We start from the raw sequence: 18908 nt of genomic DNA, 5'->3' as shown, positions 1-18908 counted from the left end.
CAACCCTTGGAAACCAAAGGGTGTGGGAGTGGGGAGATGAAATGGGGGTGGAGAGAACATTGACCATGAACCACCAAACAAGCTGGGCATACAGAAACAACTTTTGAGGCTACTGAGGGATTCTAAGGAACTTTAGCTGGACACCTTAAAATGTCCTGTCCTGGCTTCCCCTTGAAATGCTAGGCTGTTGTATAAGCTCCTACTGCCCCTGTACAGGAGAATCACACCCTCTTTCTCTGCTCAAAGGGCTCTAGCCTCATTTCTCCCTGACGACGCTCTTGTTTTTATTCCTCCATCATCCCTCAATTCAAAAACCAGTAAAGGACTTCTCATCACATATTAACAAAAACAAGGAAAAACTTTTAAATGAGGAAACTACCCAACAAAACTTCTCCAAACATATCCTTGTCACTAAGGAACAGGGTTGCACAAATGTGAGGCATGCTTAAGAAGAATGACAACGATAAAATTTAAGAAGTTTATTAAAGCATTGTATCACAAAGATGGAAATGTACAAATCAGAAGCATGCAACCATCATCTCCCATGGTCAAATCAAAATGTTATTTGTTTTTCCTGTTTCATAGAGCTGGAAACTGTAGATCTTACACCCAACTCATTCATCCTAAACAATGTATTCATTCTCTGGAAACTATCCAGGGCATCAATATCCAAAACACAAACCGTTATACAAAGAAAGTGCAAAGTTAAAAAAGAAAATATGGAGAATACCCTTCCCCCCGCCCCCAACCCCTCAGGTAAAGGCTACCAATGGCACTTTGCTCTTGCTTAACCTAGATTGTCTTCAAAAAGTTCCTAAAATGTGACACTTAACGAAAAGTTTTTAATAAATGTTCAAAAGCTCCTTAGTGTTTGAAAATAAATGCTCAGACAAGACAGTGCACTTTATATCAAACATGTCTGAGAGCCCTGCATTGCAGCTTTCTGTAAAATAAACAAGACAAGAAGCTGGTATAGGGTTTATTGACAAGGCAGACCGTCCTCAGGCAGACAGGTAAGGAGGCGGCGGCTCTTTCTCAGGCATCTTCACAGCCATTTCATAGGTTGGCAAAACGTACTGAAGAGAGAAAAGAATTACATCAGACAAGTCCCTTTAAGTTCTTTTCTAGAACAATAAGCATTTAGACTCCATGTCCTAAGCAGGAGCACACAACCCTGAGGGCGACAAGTGGTGAGCTCAGCAGTTCCTAAGAACTCAGGCGGCAGAGCAGCTTAAACTCCACACTCAGTGACACTGGATGGATAAGTGGAGTGTGTGGTCATTTGAATAAGAATGGTCCCCACCATTCTTGTATATTTGAATGCTTAATCACCAGAGAGTGGAATTCTTTGCTAGGGTTAGAAAAATTAGGAGGAGTGGCCTTGGAGGAAGTGTGTTACTGGGGGTAGGCTTTAAGGTTCCTATCAGGCCTAGTCAATCTGTCTCTTTCTCTTTCCATACTTTCTCTGCTTGTGTATCAAGATGTATCTCTCAGCTACTTCTCCAGCACCATGAGTGCTGCCATTATTCCTGCCATGATTACAGACTAAGCCTCTAAAACTCAATTAAGTGATTTCTTTTTTAAGAGTTGCCTTGGTCACAGGGTCTCTTCACAGCAACAGAACAATGACCAAGACAAGATGGACAGATAGATGAGATGGATGAATGGATGCATGGATGGATGGGTAGGATGGGATGAGATGATACAAAGCAGTCAGAATTAGAATTCTTCCTCTGGACTAACCTGGAAAATGGACTAACACACTAACCCATATATAAAATTAAAAAATACAAAGGGTCTCCTGACAGGCAACCAAGAAAGCTCCAGTGTGACTGTACTTAAAGGGCTAAGGATCTGGGGGAAGAACCCTACTAACCACTCTAAAAGCGAGCTGCCAGTGATCATGATAATCTATACTCAAATGACAATGACCTTCTAGTCTGCTCTTTGGGATATTAGAAAACCTTCTGAAGTCCACTTTCGCCTAGTAGACTCCAAATGACAGGCTGGCTCAATATGGGCCATATGTATTGTATAGGCTGAAAACCTGGGAAGAGTGCAGGGCAGGCAAGAAGGTGCTGAGGTGCACCCAGCACTCAGACTTCCTCACATCATCTCCCCAAAGATCCAGCTTTGGATCTTACAGATACACAAACACAAACAGCACACACACACACACGCACACACAAAAACCACATACACACAATCAGAAGCTTGCCTCCCTTATAAGCCTCGCAAGCCAATTATAGATATTCCTAGCTTATCTGTCTAGAACTGATTGTGGGAACCAATAACAAATAAATCTAAAAGTCAAGCTAGGCAAACAGTGCAGAGTGCTCTAACGCGTGTGCACAAGATTCTCAGTAGAAAATGCTAAATCTTATACATTCATGTGTTCTAGACATTCAAGCACAGTTATGGTACAGATCAGAAAGTCAGGGCCCACATTCACTTCTGAAGGCATCAGTAAGAGAGTGACAGTTTGGTGAGTGTAATTTACCTGTGGAGGTGCTTCAAAGGCAGGGTACACAGCAATCTCTGGCACGTTTCTGTTGTTGATGTATTTGTAGCAGTTCCAAACACAATTGATTAGGTAAGCCTGAAAGGAAAAACAGAATTCAGCAGCCTACTCTGAGAGAAGAGGACCACCATCCCTTCTGTACTGTCTGGAAAAGAGACCTAGTACAAGCCAGGCTCGCTATTGACTGGCTCTCCTTTAAACATCACAAGTTTCTCACAGAGATTCTAGCTAGAGATTTAGGTTTGTTAACAGACTGTGGTGGAAATCCCAATGCTCAAGTTGGGAATTTTAATAGATTTCCCTACAAACTATGAACCACTTTTGAAAACAAAAGGTCCAACTAATCACTGCGCACAAGACCGAGAGGACCCATCCCTTATCAGGAAGTTCTCTCTACCACTGTGCCAGAAATGACACCATCACTACAAATCCTACATTAACTGTGATCCATATAAAGACAGAGCAGGGAAAAGTTTACCAGGGCCCCCAAGAGTGAGCCACAAGCTCCATACCTTAAAAATGATGAAAGCCACAAAGAACACAAGAACAATGAACAGGAGGCAGCTGGAGTCCAATGCCAGGAGGTCATCTTTGTAGGGGAAATCAGGCTGTTAAAACATAAAAACATTCACAATTCCACCATGGCACTTGCACTTTTGGTAATCTGGGGAACATTGTAAGACCACAGCAAAGTCAAAAGGGACAGTTACTACAAAGTTAAACCAAGGAATTAATGCAACAAATCCAAGCCCCTTATCATCTACAGACTAATCATTTTTGATCTGCTTGTTTACTAGCTAGGATAACTAAAAGGTCTAAACAGAGCTAATATTCTTTCTACTGGCCACTACTTCCCATCTTTCTGCCTCTGACAAAATATAACCACTTGTTTAGCACTCCAGCCTTGCCCCGGGTCAGATAGCCAGGAGGAACTAATATTGTTCAAGTGGCCAGGACCAGTGTTCCACAAAGGAAGCAGCTTTTCTAGGAGTCAAATATTGGCCTCAAATCTTTATCAGCTAGGTAAGAAGAAGATATGCCACTGTCTACAAGCCGGGCAAAAGGACAGTATTACTGCTGGGAAGGGTAAGCTGTAGTCATCTGACTCTGGAAGGCAATGAGTTCATTGTCAGGAGAAGGGCATCAGAAGGGAAGGGAAAGTTTAAAACTGGCCAAGCTGAGCTAGTAGTCTCTAATGGAAAGGACTAAGCCAATCAAATAGAGAAGAAAAAACACCACGGTCTGTAAAAAAGCAGGGTTATTCATTGTTTGATATTCTTTCCTACACAGGACTAGAATACAGCATGCACAGAGGCACAGGGCTAGGGTACAGCGGGCACACAGACATATGCCACTATTCTGATAAAGATGAAAACACTAATACCTTAATAAGTACCAAATACAGTTGAATACTCTACGAAAACACAACAGCTCAACTATCTCTTCCACACTACCTCTCTTTATGGACTTCTAGGACTGGGCTGTCCTACTGGTATGGTTACAATGATCATCTATTTCTATTTTACAAGTTTTCACATGGGAGTGATTTTAAGATACTGTAAAAAGCACAGAGTTAACAATGGTACCTAAGGCTGCTGCAGAATTTCAAATATTTTACGTAAGTGGATGCGTTTAAATAGCACACACACTTACTAACTGATCCAGATATTCTTTGATTCTTGGCAGGTAAGTGAGAGAACTGATGGCCACCAGACAACTGAGAACGAAGTCAAAAAGCCGGTAGCAGAAGAATGGAATCAGCCAGCCCACTTGATACTGAAGAAGAAAAGTAACATTTAGTACACTTATAAAAGCACTACCCTCAGTCAAGGTCAAATGAGGGGAGATGTAAATATAGCAGACTTACAGAAATTGCTCCATAAACCAGCATTGAACTGATTATAAACATAAGAACAGAGACGGCAAAAAGAACGCAGGCATTATCTAAGAAAAGAAAAACAAATCTAATTAAGAAACATATGCAATGAAAGAAACTAAACTCTCCAGACAAAATGACACTTTAAAATGTTTATATGTAACTGTTTAATATAACTGTAATTGTTTTCAAAAGTGGCTCTTAAAAGATCTAAGGACAAGATGAGAAGAAAATCTAAGCCTTGGCATGAAGAAATCTTGAGAAATTTACACATGCCTTTCCATGTTGAACTGATTGATGCATCCTCCGCTTAGGATGGAACATGAACACCTAACCATAGGAAAACAGGTCCTTTGTGCCTCTACACGTCGGAGTGCAAAGAGACAACTAAAATCCAATACAGCAAGTTGAAACACAGGCAGAAGCAATGAAAAACTATGAAAGAATTCACACATGTTGGGTTTTGTGAGATGAGGGTTTAACTGAAAGAAGTTGCTGTTTGTTTAAGACAGATGAATTGTGTACACACACACACACACACACACACACACAAACCCTACATATGTACCTCTTGCTTTGATAAAAATACAACATGAAACTGAAAGTTCTACATTAATCCCATCCCAGAATCAAATCTTTAACCCATGGCTTCCTTCAGTTTGCCTACTCTCCCCTACACAGGTCTATTCCTCTTAGCTTTTCTTCAGTGTGCATTAACCGATTTTCACCATTTTCTTCAGAACACAACCAAATAATCCCAAACAATACTAAACCATACTTGACTGAGAGAGTCTCTTCACAACCTATAGTTAGTTAATCCTGTGACTCTGGACAAGCATTAATAACCTAAAGGGAGATGGGAAATGTGGAACGATAGCTCTGCTTGCTGCTCTTGCACATGACCCAAGTACAGTTCCCAGTACCCACATCAGGCTGCTCATAATCACCTGTAGCTTCAGTTCCAGGGAATCGGATGCCTCTGGCTTCCAGGTACCTGCACTCAAATGCACATGCGCCTACACACACACACATAACTGAAAACTTAAAAATTAAAGGGCACCAAAAATGAAGAATAATCACTAAAGATTCATACTATTATATACTTATCCAAATAGCTGTCACTGAGCATTATGAATACTACCAGTATTTAACATAATTACTCTATCATCTCAGAGGACCTCCAGTGTTAAGGATTTAAAAGCTCATCCTACTTGAAGAATCAAACTACAAAGCAAGACCCTCTCTAAAAATTGGAAGAGGGTACTAATAAAAGATCCTAAAATTTTGTTTATTATTATTTGGGGAGGAGACAGTTCAGATAAAAACAAACTACTCAAAAAAAATATGAGAAAAAGCTATTCCTTGCCACTCCTGTTAGCGTCAATGAACGTCACAAGGATAGGATATATTTTTAAAAAGTCAGAAGACTCTTCAGTAAAACACACACACACATGCATTATACATACACACTCATCAGTTGTTTTCATCCTATTATGTATTAGTCACAGAATTCTTCTTGGCTCCAGGAAAATTAAGTTATCCATGAAAACAAATTGTTTAACAACAAACAAAAAACAAACAAACAAACAAAAAAAACATAGATCAGGCTGGAGAGATGGCTCAGCAGTTAACAAGCTCACTGTTCTTGAAGAGCAATTGGGTTTGGTCCCCAGCACCCTCATGGCAATGTACAAACTCCAGTTCACATTGCCCTCTTTTGGCCTCTAAAGGCACTGCACACATATGGTGCATATACACACATGCAGGCAAAGCAATCACAAAATAAAACAGTCTTTAAAAAAGGAAGACACAATCTTCATCCTTGGATCACAGGTACATACAAATTCAGAATTTCATGTTAAAAGTTAATATAACCTAAATTCCTAGGAATTAAGATCTATAGTATCATAAATACACTTGTGATTCTGGGAACAATTTTCTGAACTGAACTTTTAAAACTAAGCATGCAGAAATTATATTCTAAACTCTGAAGCATAGGTTTCTGTTTAAGTATTAAATTTATGACATAATATATACTAATATAAATTCAACCAGAATTGTTTTATATCTATATTTTAAAGAGAAAACTGGTAATAAAAATAATTGCTATCAGTGAATAAATGGGTTTAAAAGAACACTTTCTATGAATGTTCTAGGGCTATTTTATTTACCTTTAATAGCAATGTTAAGTCTCTTTCCAGTTCTCATAAACAAGAGAACTGGACACTGTAGTTAATACTTTACTGTAATAGTCCATCTGATCTACACACAACCTTCTGATCCTGACTACACATGGTATCAGGCCCTCCCTCAAGTCTCCACTATCTTTATTTCCTGTTCTCTCTGTCTCTGATCTCAGTCAAAGCATGGACACCACCTATTGCCTATTTCATCTTCCTGTCCAGAAACACTCTACTGTAACTCTTGCTGAACACCTTTGGGAAAAGTAATCAAAATACTTTGCTGTCTCAACAAGTAGTATAAATAACATTTAACTTGTTACTTAGTATGCAAATTATTTAACCCTTTAAAGTATAACTTAAGCATAATTTTACCAATCTTCCTATAACATTCATATGTAGACTACAATTGGCTTTATATACAAAAATCTGGCAATGATATCTTTCAAAGTAAAAACTTACCAGCCATTCTCTCAGATGAATAGTAGTTACCAATGACTTCATACTGAATGTTGACAGCTGGCATGGAATTTGGATGAGTCACCTCCACAGTCAGCAAAATGGCCATTAATAGGTTGACCACCTGAGAAAGACAACACTTTTACATTAGCTTCTCAGGGACCAGTCTCTCTAGACTTTGTGTTACATTTAATACTGTTTCATTTGCAGTAACAAGTTTGTGAAAGAGGTGACACAGATAAAACATGCATCAACATTGTGAGAACAGTTTAAAAGTCATAGCATGTATAGATTCTTAACCCTGTGCTAACACCAATAAGCTAGAATAAAATGCTCAGAAAGTAAACTTAGGGAATCATTCGCTGTTCCTGTTTGGAGGCCCATATTTCATCTCACATCCATCACAGACTTGTCAGCTCACCACCCACATGCTGATGGCTGCAACTCCTCCAAAGCACCCCCATGTGTTTGGTTCAAATCCTCTCCCTCTCCTTGCATTTGTCTTAATTCTACCTGCTGGGTCAATGTTCCTCTAATGCTCAAAAGCAGCTTCCAATCACTGTACACGCTAAACACTCAGGTTCTCAAACCACTCCTCTCCGATCTACCACCATGTTTTAGCTACCTGTCTATTTCCCCTTTGCATAAGTTCCAATGTAAAAGACAAGATTCCCCAATTCGGCACACCAATTTCAAAGATAACTGTACCGGCTTTATGCATTTTTGCAATGTCACACTGGAGTAATTGCTTTTCCACACTTGAGCTGATAAGCTACCTGCAATCAGCAGAGTTGGATTCAGATGATCATGCACAGCCTTCAATGAATTGGTACCTAAATTTCATCTTACTACATCCGTGCCCACCAAGATTTCCTAGATCTAGATTTTGACATCCTACAGACTGATTCTCTCTGGTTTCTTCATTCTGAAATATAATCATGAAATAATAATCGCCATGTAGGTCATACACACAAACACGAGGGTCTTTGTCAAACATTTTGCTGAAATCCCATCACAACACCACACATTTCCCTACTCTATCAGGGATATAAACCCCATTTTAAAGGGGTTCGATCAACAATACCTGAAACTCCTCTCTCTTGTCCACCCTAAATGATGGATGAATGGTAACACCTAAGAAAGGTATTTTCTTGTATCAGGCTAGTCTTCAAAACTTTCAGTAGAAAGCAGGCCAAGGCTTATTTTAAGTTAGGTATGCTTTCTTATACCTAACTTGTATCTTGTACTTTGGAATTAAGTTTGAAATCCATTCAGCAAACCTTTGCTGAACGCAGTTATCATCCTAGCTTTAAAAAAAAAAAAAAAAAAAGCTTTGTATGCTACACAAAAATATTCATGTCTGGAAAAATATGAAAATTTTAACTACCAAATGAAGGAAATGAAATACTAAAACTACTACTTAGGAGGTTTAAATGAATGTGTGTGTGTGTGTGTGTGTGCCACAGTTGTATATATGCAACAGTCCATGTCTAAAATAGTTTAATCACATATATGAAGTTTTAAAAATTCCTATTCTGTTCTATAAAAAGTCATAGACTTTTCCACTGTCTTTGCTTAATATTGTTAGCAACACTTTCAAATTTACTTCACTGTGGGTCGTACTTAGGACAGCAGCTGGTCTGGGAAAACAGTGCTTGTGATGCTAAGCACTTCCCACTGAGCACTTCCCACTCCATGCTCATGTACAGACCCTGGCAATGCACATCACTTTCAGCTGACAGTTCTACTAAACTCCCTATCGAAATTTTCAAAAAAATTAAAACTAACTGTAACCCTATAGTTTAAAAAGTCTTTTAAAATATTTTAGTTATGATTCTCCTTCATATACACACTGTATTCAGGAAAGAAGTCGAAAATAAAGGCTTGTAAATCTAGTAACAAGGCCAGGCAGAAGATAGCACATATGTCAACAACACAGGGAAAGCACCTATTATTACTGAAGGAGGATAAGACTTTAAAAGCTTTCTGTACACTTCATGAGTAAATAAGCAGTAAGAAAACAATGTTGTGCCTTTTATTTGGTAGAAAGGAACAAGATCTAGTCCAGAGAAACACTCAGGCCCAGGCAAACAATTCCTCCCTGATTTTCAGTAAATCCTTGAAGACTCAGGAATTTTTCTTTTTTTTTTGGGGGGGGGGGGTTTCTCTGATGATAGAAAGTATCTGTACATCTTTATGGAGTACAATGTTATATTTTAGTAAACTTATACAGCATTTACTGGTCAAATCAAGACATGTCATACCATAACCTTAAAACATTTCATTGTTTGTGGTATAAACCTTGCTTAGCTCTCATTTTTTTTGATGCAATATTGACAGCTGTAATCATCCTCTGTGCAAGAGAACACTAATTGTATTTTAATCTTCTTGCTTACTGACCTCTCCTCTTGCCTTTCAGTCTCTGATGACTACTATCCTGTCCATAAACTAAGCTATTTTGTAATCTATAAGTAAAATCATGTATTTGTCTGTCTGTAATTAATTTATCTCAGTTGTATCTTCAGTTCTATCCATGTTGCTGCAAATGCTGATTTTGTTCATTACTGCTCACAGAACCCATTGTAAACGCAGACCTCTTTTTCCTTATCCACTGTTATCAGTGGACATCCCATCCGACCCCTACCTCCTCTACTATGAACACTGCTGCAATAAACACAGGCTGCAACAGATCTCTTTGTTATACTGATTTCCTTACTGTGGGTAAATAATCACAAATGGGATTTCTGGGTTCTACGGCATTTCTACCCTGTGGAGCTTCCACAGTTTATCCAATACTACAACTCCATACAATGCAGATGTCCCTTTCTCCCAGTCCTTGCCAATATGCACTTTTTGTCTGGTTGACAGGCATTTACTCACTGGGTATGATGCCATCTCATGACATTCAGACGTTTTTCATATATATGTTGGTCCTACTTATCTTCTTTTGATAAAAGTCTACTCAACTAAGCTCCCCTTTTAAAATTTGAGTAATTGTTTTTGCTGTTGATTTCTTCATATACTTTGTCATTAATCTCTTGTGAGGAAGTTTGCAAATATCTCTTGCCATTTCTATAGGTTGTCTGCTCACTGTTCTGATTCTTTGGCGGTAAAGAAACTTTTTAGTTCAATGCAATACCATTCGTATGTGTTCTCTTTTGTTGTCTATGCATTTCCATTCTTGTACAAAACTTTCTTGCTCAGACTGTCCTGGCTGTGTCTGTGTGTGTGTGTGTGTGTGTGTGTTCCTTTTGGTCAATTTGGCATAAGATATAGTCATCTGGGAAGAAGGAATCTCCATTAAGAAAATGCCTCCATGAGATTTTCCTGCAGGCAAGTCTGTAGTTCATTTTCTTGATTAATAACTGATGTGGGAGGGCCAAGCTCATTGGGAGAGTAGGGGTGCTACCACTGGACAGGTGGTCCTAGATGGCATAAGAAAGCAGGATGAGAAAACCAGTAAGCAGAACTCCCCCATAGCCTCTGCTCCAGTTCATCTAGGTTCCTGCCCCAACTTTCCTTTGATGATGGACGTGTCATGTGGAAGTATAAGCAACACAAAGATTTCCTTCCTAAGATGCTTTTAATCAAGCACTTCATCATAGCAATAGAACACTAAGACACAGACTTGCATCAGTACTTCCCCTATATTCTCTCCTAGCAGATTTAGTCTTAAGTTTTATACTTAAGTATTTTGCAGTATTTAAGTTGCCTTTTATTTATGAAAGACAAGGGTCTAGTTTCATTCTTCTACAAGTGTAGACAGGCAGTTTTCAAAGCACTATTCATTGAAGAGAATGTGCTCACCCAGCTGTGTATTTCTGACACCTCTGTTGAAAACCACTTGGCTGTGGGGAGTGTGGGTTTATTTTTGGGTTCTCTATTCTGTTCCATTGGTCTACATGTCTATTTTTGTACCAGGACTAAGCTATGTTAGTTATGACAGCTTTACATTTTGAAACTGGACAATGTGATACTTCCAGATTTGGTCTTTTTGCTCAAGATTTCTTTGGTACAGTCGTCAGTGGTTCCATTCAACGTTGGAATCGTTTGCTCCTACTAAGTGAAGAACAGCAGCAGGTACTCCCTTACATTAACAGATCCCTTTGGGTAGTATGGCACCCAACACAGTTCCGATGCATGTCTTTCCATTTGTTTGTGACCTGCCTGAAGTCTTTCATCAATGTTTTATTCTCACTGTAAACCATTTCACCTCCTAGTCAAAGTTACTCTTGGGGGTGAAGGGGGAGTGTTTTTCTTACACAGCTATGACAAGTGTGAGTGCTTCCCTAATTTCTCTTTCAGACAGTTCATTTTTGGCATATAAACTATTCTTGAACTCTTCAAATTTATTAATTCTGACAAAAAAAAAATTCAGTCCCTTTCCTATGTGTAAGCTTTTCATCTGTTTGCTTGATAAACTGCTCTGGCTAGGACTTTCACTACTATGTTGAACAGAATTGTTAAAAGGCACCATTATGTGGTTTCTTATCTTACTTAGAAGAACTAATTTGGTATGGTGCTAGCCCTACTTTTTCATGTGAAAGGATGGTAAAATGTATCAAATACATAACTGCACATATTTTTTGAAATTGTCATCTGGATTTGGTCCTTTATCCTACATATATACCACCTTCATTGATGTGCCTGGGTTGAACCATTCTTGAATCCTTAGGATAAATACCACTTTATCATAAGGATTAACTCTATAATTGAATTGTTTACCAGTGTTGTATTGTGAATATCTGCACTGCTCAGATACTAGCCTGAAGTGTTTTGTTTAGGAGTCTTTTATTGTTTGTTTTGTGTCCTCCATTTTTGGAGAATAATTTAGAAAGATAGTAGTGGGTCTTTAAATCTTTTGTAGAATCCACTGATGAAATAATCAAACCCTGGACTTTTTTTCTTTGTTGGGAAACTTTTCACTACTAATCCAATCACATTACTTGTTCTCTTTACTTGGTATTCTCTTTATGGTCTATCTTTGCTAGGCCGTGTTCAAGATTTACCTAATTAAGATTCCAATTTATTGGCAGAGAGTCCTTTGTTCTAATCTCTCTAAATGCCTCTACATCACTGTAGTATCAATTGAATCATTACCTTTCTCAGCTGATTCTGATTTTTTCTTGGCCTAAAGATTTGAATTTTTTCAAAAACTCACTGGGCATAGTGACCCATGCCTATAATCCCAATATTTGGAAAGCTGAAATGGGAATACCTCTGTGAGTCTGAGGCCAGCTTGGAGATAGAAAGTGCTCTCCAACGAAAAAACCATCTGAACAAAACAACAAAACCTAAACATTTTCATTTTGTGGCCTTTTTTTTTTTTAATTTCTGTTCTGATTTTTTTTTTCTCCTCCTACTGCCTTTGGGCTTAGTTCTTGTTTCTTATTTCCTTAAAAAGTACCATTGGTTTGGGACTCATCAACTTCTGATGCAGGTTTCCCGTTTGTTGGTCCATGGCTGTGAACTTCCTCACTGATTTTGCTGTGTCCCTGGGTTTGAAACACTGTTTCTACTTTCATTTGTTTCAAGAAATTTTGAATTCAACCTTTCAATCTCATCTGTGCCTATTCTTTGGAGAACTGCAGTCTCATGTCTGGGTTTTGACGTGACTTCCCCCATTCCTCCTTATACCGACTTCGAGCTCTATTGAACTATGATCAGGAAAAGTCTCTCAGTATGATTTCAGGCTGGAAAAATTTGCTCAGACTTGATCGGTAGCCAACATCTATCCTGTAGCATGGGAAACCCCATCCCTGGAACTCACAATGAGAGCTGGATACAGGTGGATGTGGTGGCCCACATCCTTAGTCCCAGCACTCAGAAGACAGAAAGGGGCAGATCTCTGTGAGCTGAGGCCAGCCTGGTCACACAGATAGTTCCAAACCAGCCAGGTGCCCTGCACTCAGAAAGATAAAGCAAACCTATCCAGTGATACTCATCTGTAATCCTAACAGTCCTACCATATGTGAAATGGGATGTATGGGAAGGAAAATGACCCAAAAGCTCACAGCTAGCCTGGAGTGCGCAGCCTGGTAGAAAACTAATATAAGAAAGCAAGAACTCTTTTGATCTCCTTACACCCAGCATGACACATGCATGAACACACACACACACACACACACACACACACACTTAAAGCTAGATCTCACATCAGTACCCCAAAGATGGACTTGATTATCACTAAACACAAATTTTTTTTAACACGTTTACATGCATGAATGTTTTGCCTGCATACGTCTATTCACCATTTGTATGTCTGGTTGTCCTCATGAGCCAGAAAGTGTTGGACCCCCTGGAATGCAAGTTACAGACGACTGTGAACAGGCATGTGGATGCTGGGACTAGAATCTGGGTCCTCTCAAAGAGCAGCCAGCACTTAACCACTGAGCCACCTCTCCAGTTCCATCCTTTAATTTTTTTAACATCACCCAACAATTTTCCCACAGCATTTTTGCCCCACCCAGTATCTTCTGAGACTGTAACTAACAGAGTTGTATCTGCTTTAGGATTTTATAAGCAAGAAGCCCTTTCAGGCAAACAAGTCCATAAAACTAAGCATAGAATTGTGAAATGATAATGATCAAAATTGACCATATCTAGAAAAAAATTGTTGTTGGTCACTATGCTTAATTATAACTGATTTAGCTCTATTTTTCTTAAGAGATAATTCATTCCATATATGTCTACTGAATACCTCAGCTGTACTAACTGGTAATAAGCTACTTCTAGACATGTTTTACATCAGTGAGGAACTCTACACCTATCACTGAGGACCCCTACACATACCTAGTTTTGGTGCCCATAGAGGTTTAAAGTCAGGGCCTTGTGCATTCCTTATTTGCAGTGTATTTAGTGGAGGATGACTATGAAGAACTCCTGATTCTCCTTCCTCCACCTTCCAAGTGCTAGGATTACAGGTTGCGTGTCACCAGGTCCAGTTTATGTGGTACTGTGGATGGAACCCAGTGTCTCATGAATTCTAAGCAAACACTGTCAACTGAGCTATATATAACATCACCAGTCCCTTGAGGAACACTCTGTACTGACCTACATCCCCAGCCCCAAATGACATTGTGGTGGAAAGAAAAATGAAGAAAAAGATACTCATACTCTTGTATAGTGATACATACAGCAGACACCCAGAGTAAGGAAACCCACCCATGAGCTCAAGAAGTAAAGAAAACCTTACCATGCAAACACATGTACTAACTAATAAAGATTTGCCTGGAATTGGAAAAACGTTAATGGCTGAAGTGGGGTGATTTTTAGAATTATTTCACTACTTTTGCAAATCTGAAGGTTTTCCTCAATATATTCTTATGGGCCCACAAGTTAGCACAATGGGTTTGTAACACAGGCCTGGTGACCTGAGTTCAACCTCCAGAGCTAACAGAGAGGTGGAAGAAGGGAAGTTCTACAAAACTGTGACCTCCATCCCACACCACCCCCCACATCATACATGGATATATACAGTAATAGTAAATTTTAAAATAATTTTAAGTGAATTGAAGGGCAGAAGAGCCCTTCAAAGGGAAAGAAATAGCATGTACTGAAAGCACAAACTTTGGGTGAGGGGACCCTATGGCGTGAGGAAATCTGTCCTCACTTCTAACACTGGAGTACTAATGGATAAAACATCCACGAGAAAGTCTTCTGTTACAGAGGCTCACAGTAAAATGCACTGTATCGCTGAGCATGGTAGTGCACACCTTTAATCCCAGCACTCAGGAAGCAGAGGCAGACAGATCTCTGGTCTATAGAGAGAGTTCAAGGACAGCCAGGGCTACATAGAGAAACCCAGTCTTGAAAAAAGCAAAGCAAAATGCACTTGTATCAGGAAGGTTATCTCCTGCAACAGGCTTTTAACCCCATGCTCATGATTCATACATTTGAGTTCAGATCTCCTAAGGATTTGTTTAAAATAATCTGGCTTCAAATTCTTTAAATGATAAATGAACTTGAAGAATGAAGAAATCTAAGCCTGAACTCATTCTAAAATTGCATGTTACTTATGCCTCACGCACTTCTTTCACATTTAAAACGTAAAATGCTAACTCTTCAGGTTTGGTATCTGTTACATATAACAGATTCTGGTTTTATGTCCCACAAAACTATTCAATACCAGCTACAGTATTAAAGGGTTTGGTTTGGTTTGATTTGGTTTGGGATATAGCATCCTATGCAGCCTAGACTGGCCAGTAGCCAAGCCTAGGTTTGAACTTCTAATCCTCCTGATACCACCTCCTAAGTACTCACATTATAGGCATCTACCCCCACACCTGGCTCCATACAATTAATCCTTTGGAATACCGGATTGTGATAGCCTTAACAGAAAACCCATCGATGTCAATGCAAAAAAAAGCCAAAAAAACAAAACACCAATGATGTCATTATGAGTCACTGACGTGTCCAACAGGAGGGAGGGCCATGCCTCCAAGTTTCAAACACCACGGCAGGAATCATAAATGCAGGCCTTAGTCCAGATAGCCCAACCTGGTTCATCATTATTCTCTCACACTGATCAAGACATACTGTTCCCTTGGAGTCAAGGACCAATGCTCATGAAGTGGTTAGGAAGGGAACAATGGAAAAGCAGAAATCAGGAGGAAAAGACATTCTATCTGCTGTAATCTTATGTCTCTGCTTAGGACAGCAGAATGCACAATCTGGACAAGATATCTTTATTTAGAGGCATTATACATTATACTCTGTCTCGTAAGCACAATCCAACTAGCAGAGAGCATATCTTCATACAACTATAGAACTGAGGCTTGTATTTTTTTTAAATCACCAATAACACTGTAATAAACAAAACAAATGCTCTCTTCCTCCCCTTAATCTGATTAGAATCTGCTATCACTGCTCATCTTTCTCCTCTGTGACTGTAAATTCTACTTCCCTGGCTGTGCTCCAAAGTTCTTTGTAATACTATCAACATTAAGAAATGATGTCATGATCAAAGTAAGCAGAAGTAGAATCTACCGTGCAGCAGGTAATAAGAATACAGAAGTCATTCAAGGTGGGTGATCTACCTCTTCTGTGTGTCCATCAGAGCTCTTCACACTGAAAATGGTCAATAAATCTCTTATATGAGTTAAAACAGATCAACTGAAACAGTTTGTAATAGTCTAACCTGAATGTTAATGCAAAATAACACCTTTTCAAAATTGAGCACAAAGTGGAAGAAAAAACCTTTTTTCACACCAAGAGCTTCAATTGTGCTACAGATTTAGACCTCTCAACCCATATTTTGTTAAAAATAAATGTCCTTGGGGCTGGGGAGATAGTTCACTGGTGAAGAACACTGGTTGTTCTTTCAGAGGACCTGGGTACAATTCCCAACGCCTACCTAGCTAACTGCCATCTGTAATTCCAGTCCCAAAGGAATGTAACCCCTTTGGCTTCCATAGACACTGCACACAAGTGGAACACAGAGAAACACGAAGGCAAAACACCCATACAGTGAAATAAAAATAAATACAAACTAAAAAGTGATAAAAGAAAAAAATCCTTACTATAATTTTTTGTTCTGCGTTGAGTTCCCTGTTCATTTTTATAAACAAAACCAATAGCATCAAAAACTCCAGCTAGCAGAGAGTGTAGAGAAATACTGCCAATATCTCTAAATGGCTGAAGGGTTTTTGTCTTGTTTTGTTTTTTCATGAAAGGGTTTGACGCACTTTGTCTATGAGGCGGAGGGACGAAAGAAAAAAAACAGGAAGATGAAGTTTTCAGGCAAGAATCCCAGGCTCTAATTCTATTTTCTCAGCTAGGTTCGGGAGGGAAGGTCATTTTCTGAGACAAAGCAATGAGGGTGCTAGGTAAGACCTGATGAAGGAAAGACATGAATCAGTCATTTAGGAGACTGGAAGACAGTGAAGGACAAAAAACAAATTAAAAATCCATACTCCTACCAAAAAGGTAAACAAGAGGACACTAGATATACATTTCAGCTGACTGTCACTAAATAGTCCAGGTCCAGGCCTACAGCTCAGTTATCGTAAGCAACGTGCAGTTTCTTAAAGAAAATGTGACATAATTCTACAGTAGCAATAAGGTGACTTTTCTGAGTACAAAAGTACAGGAAACATGAAAATAACATCAGCACAAGCAAATAAACCTACATTCAAGCTTTCCTGGTTCTCTTTTCTAATCTACATTAAGGAAACAAGACTGAAAAAGCAGCAGTAATGTGGAGGTCTGATAATCCCCTGGGGTGGGCTGTGAAACCATCTGCCTGAAGATTTTCATCTGGTGTTCCGCCAAATAGTTACTAATGACTTCAAGACACTGGGCGGGGAAGATTATAGAGAAGGAAGAGGGGGAGGAGAGGTTGGGAGTAAACTTCTCCCTCCTTTGCTCTTCATATAATTATCAGAAACTGCACAGTATCTCTAACGCTACTCCCCATCCCCACCCCACATCGAAAATGAAAGTCATCCAAGCAGCCAAGTCAACAATACAAGTTCCTCAAAGCTTCAGCAAAGTTTAACAGCTTAAAACTACCTAAAAAGAAACACGTTTTTGGAAATGGCAGCAAATTAAGTTCCATATAAACAGATACTGGGAACTGTAGCTTAAAAAAAATCACAGAAAGACTTTCTACCGAACCGGGAACCAACAAGACCATCCAACTGCCGTGACAGAATCACATATATCCTGGAGCCCAGGAAATACCAGCAGCGACACAGAAGGCTCTCAGTACACAACTCTTCCAAGCCGAGGTGGGCTTGAGATGAAAAGCACTTGACAGGCAGGGAGAGTGGTGTACCAAGGAAAATCTGACCCAGCGTAAATCCTGGCGAACTTCTCAAAACAGAGGACTTTCTGGCTACATCACTAAACGCCTCAACACAAACTCCAGGAGACACCGAAAAAAAAATGGCTTTACAACTGGATTTCTCTTTCCATTCGGACAAAACAACGTCCGAACTGGATACCTACAGGAGGACAAGAATTGCTTCGTCGGGGGAATTGGGGGGGTGGAGGCCTGCGTACTTCCCGAACCCGAAATAACGATCCTATATCCCTGTCCCCCTCCCAAATCCTGCTGAGCCCTATCTCCCGAAGTACCCAGCCTCCGTTCACAGTTAATCACCCCGAAAAGTAGAGTCCCCCAACTTCCAAGTCCCCGCCTCCCGCCCCCCAGTCCCGAGTCCCACCAGGCGCGCGTGCGCACTGGCTGGGTGGAGCGGCCCTTGCCCGCCTGCCCTTACCATGTACCAGGTCCCCAGGATGATTGTCCCGGTGCGGACATGGCAACAGCCGCAGCACCGGGTGCTGTAGAACCGGTCGCTGCGGCTCCGCTTGAAAGTCATGGACACCATCGGGAACCTCGCGGGCCTCGTTCTCGCCCAGGCCCCTGACAAAAGCTTTCGGCCCAGCGTTAGAACCCAGACGACTCGACGACGCTGTCCAAAGCCAAGAGAGGCGTCTTCTGGTCCGCCCTCCCTCAGGGTCCCTGCCAACTCCTGTGCGCCTGCGCTCTGAGCGCCGGACGCCGCTCTCGCGCGACCTCGGCTGGCCCGCTCTCCCTCCGCCTTCTGCCTCATGGAGACCAATGAGAAGCGGAAGGCTGAGGTGGGTTGGAGATCCTGGCTTTTGATTGGAGAAAACGTGGAGATTGACAGAGCTCGCGCCCAATCAAAAGTTTAGCTCTCTCCGGGCACTGTTTGCTCTGCGTGAACCGGGCCCAGCTCAGGGTCTGGGGCTGTGTGGGTCTGTAAGTCTGTTCACCATGCCGAGACGAGCCCGGTAACCAGGCGTTTAATCAGAGAAGGGAGAAAGAAACGAGACGGGGTTAGATGGCAGACAGCGGGCACGGAGATCTTTGGCGCTGTCTTTTGCCACGTTGTCTTTGTCACAG

General features: G+C 40.4%; 1 protein-coding gene across 1 annotated transcript; it reads right to left on the bottom strand.

Moving 5' to 3' along the window:
* Positions 1 to 464: 464 nt before the first annotated feature.
* On the bottom strand, positions 465 to 18531 carry Laptm4a (lysosomal protein transmembrane 4 alpha). The gene is made up of 7 exons (XM_021660793.2): positions 18259 to 18531; positions 7040 to 7160; positions 4389 to 4465; positions 4175 to 4297; positions 3034 to 3129; positions 2501 to 2599; positions 465 to 1076 (listed from the first exon to the last, which is right to left on the bottom strand). The coding sequence occupies exons 1-7, from the start codon at positions 18367 to 18369 to the stop codon at positions 1002 to 1004; spliced, it is 702 nt and encodes a 233-aa protein (XP_021516468.2). The 5' UTR covers positions 18370 to 18531; the 3' UTR covers positions 465 to 1001.
* Positions 18532 to 18908: the final 377 nt, after the last annotated feature.

The sequence above is a fragment of the Meriones unguiculatus genome, chromosome 1 (assembly GCF_030254825.1).
Source record: "Meriones unguiculatus strain TT.TT164.6M chromosome 1, Bangor_MerUng_6.1, whole genome shotgun sequence".
In the NCBI taxonomy this organism is placed as follows: domain Eukaryota; kingdom Metazoa; phylum Chordata; class Mammalia; order Rodentia; family Muridae; genus Meriones; species Meriones unguiculatus.
This window is presented reverse-complemented; position numbering and strand designations above follow the sequence as displayed.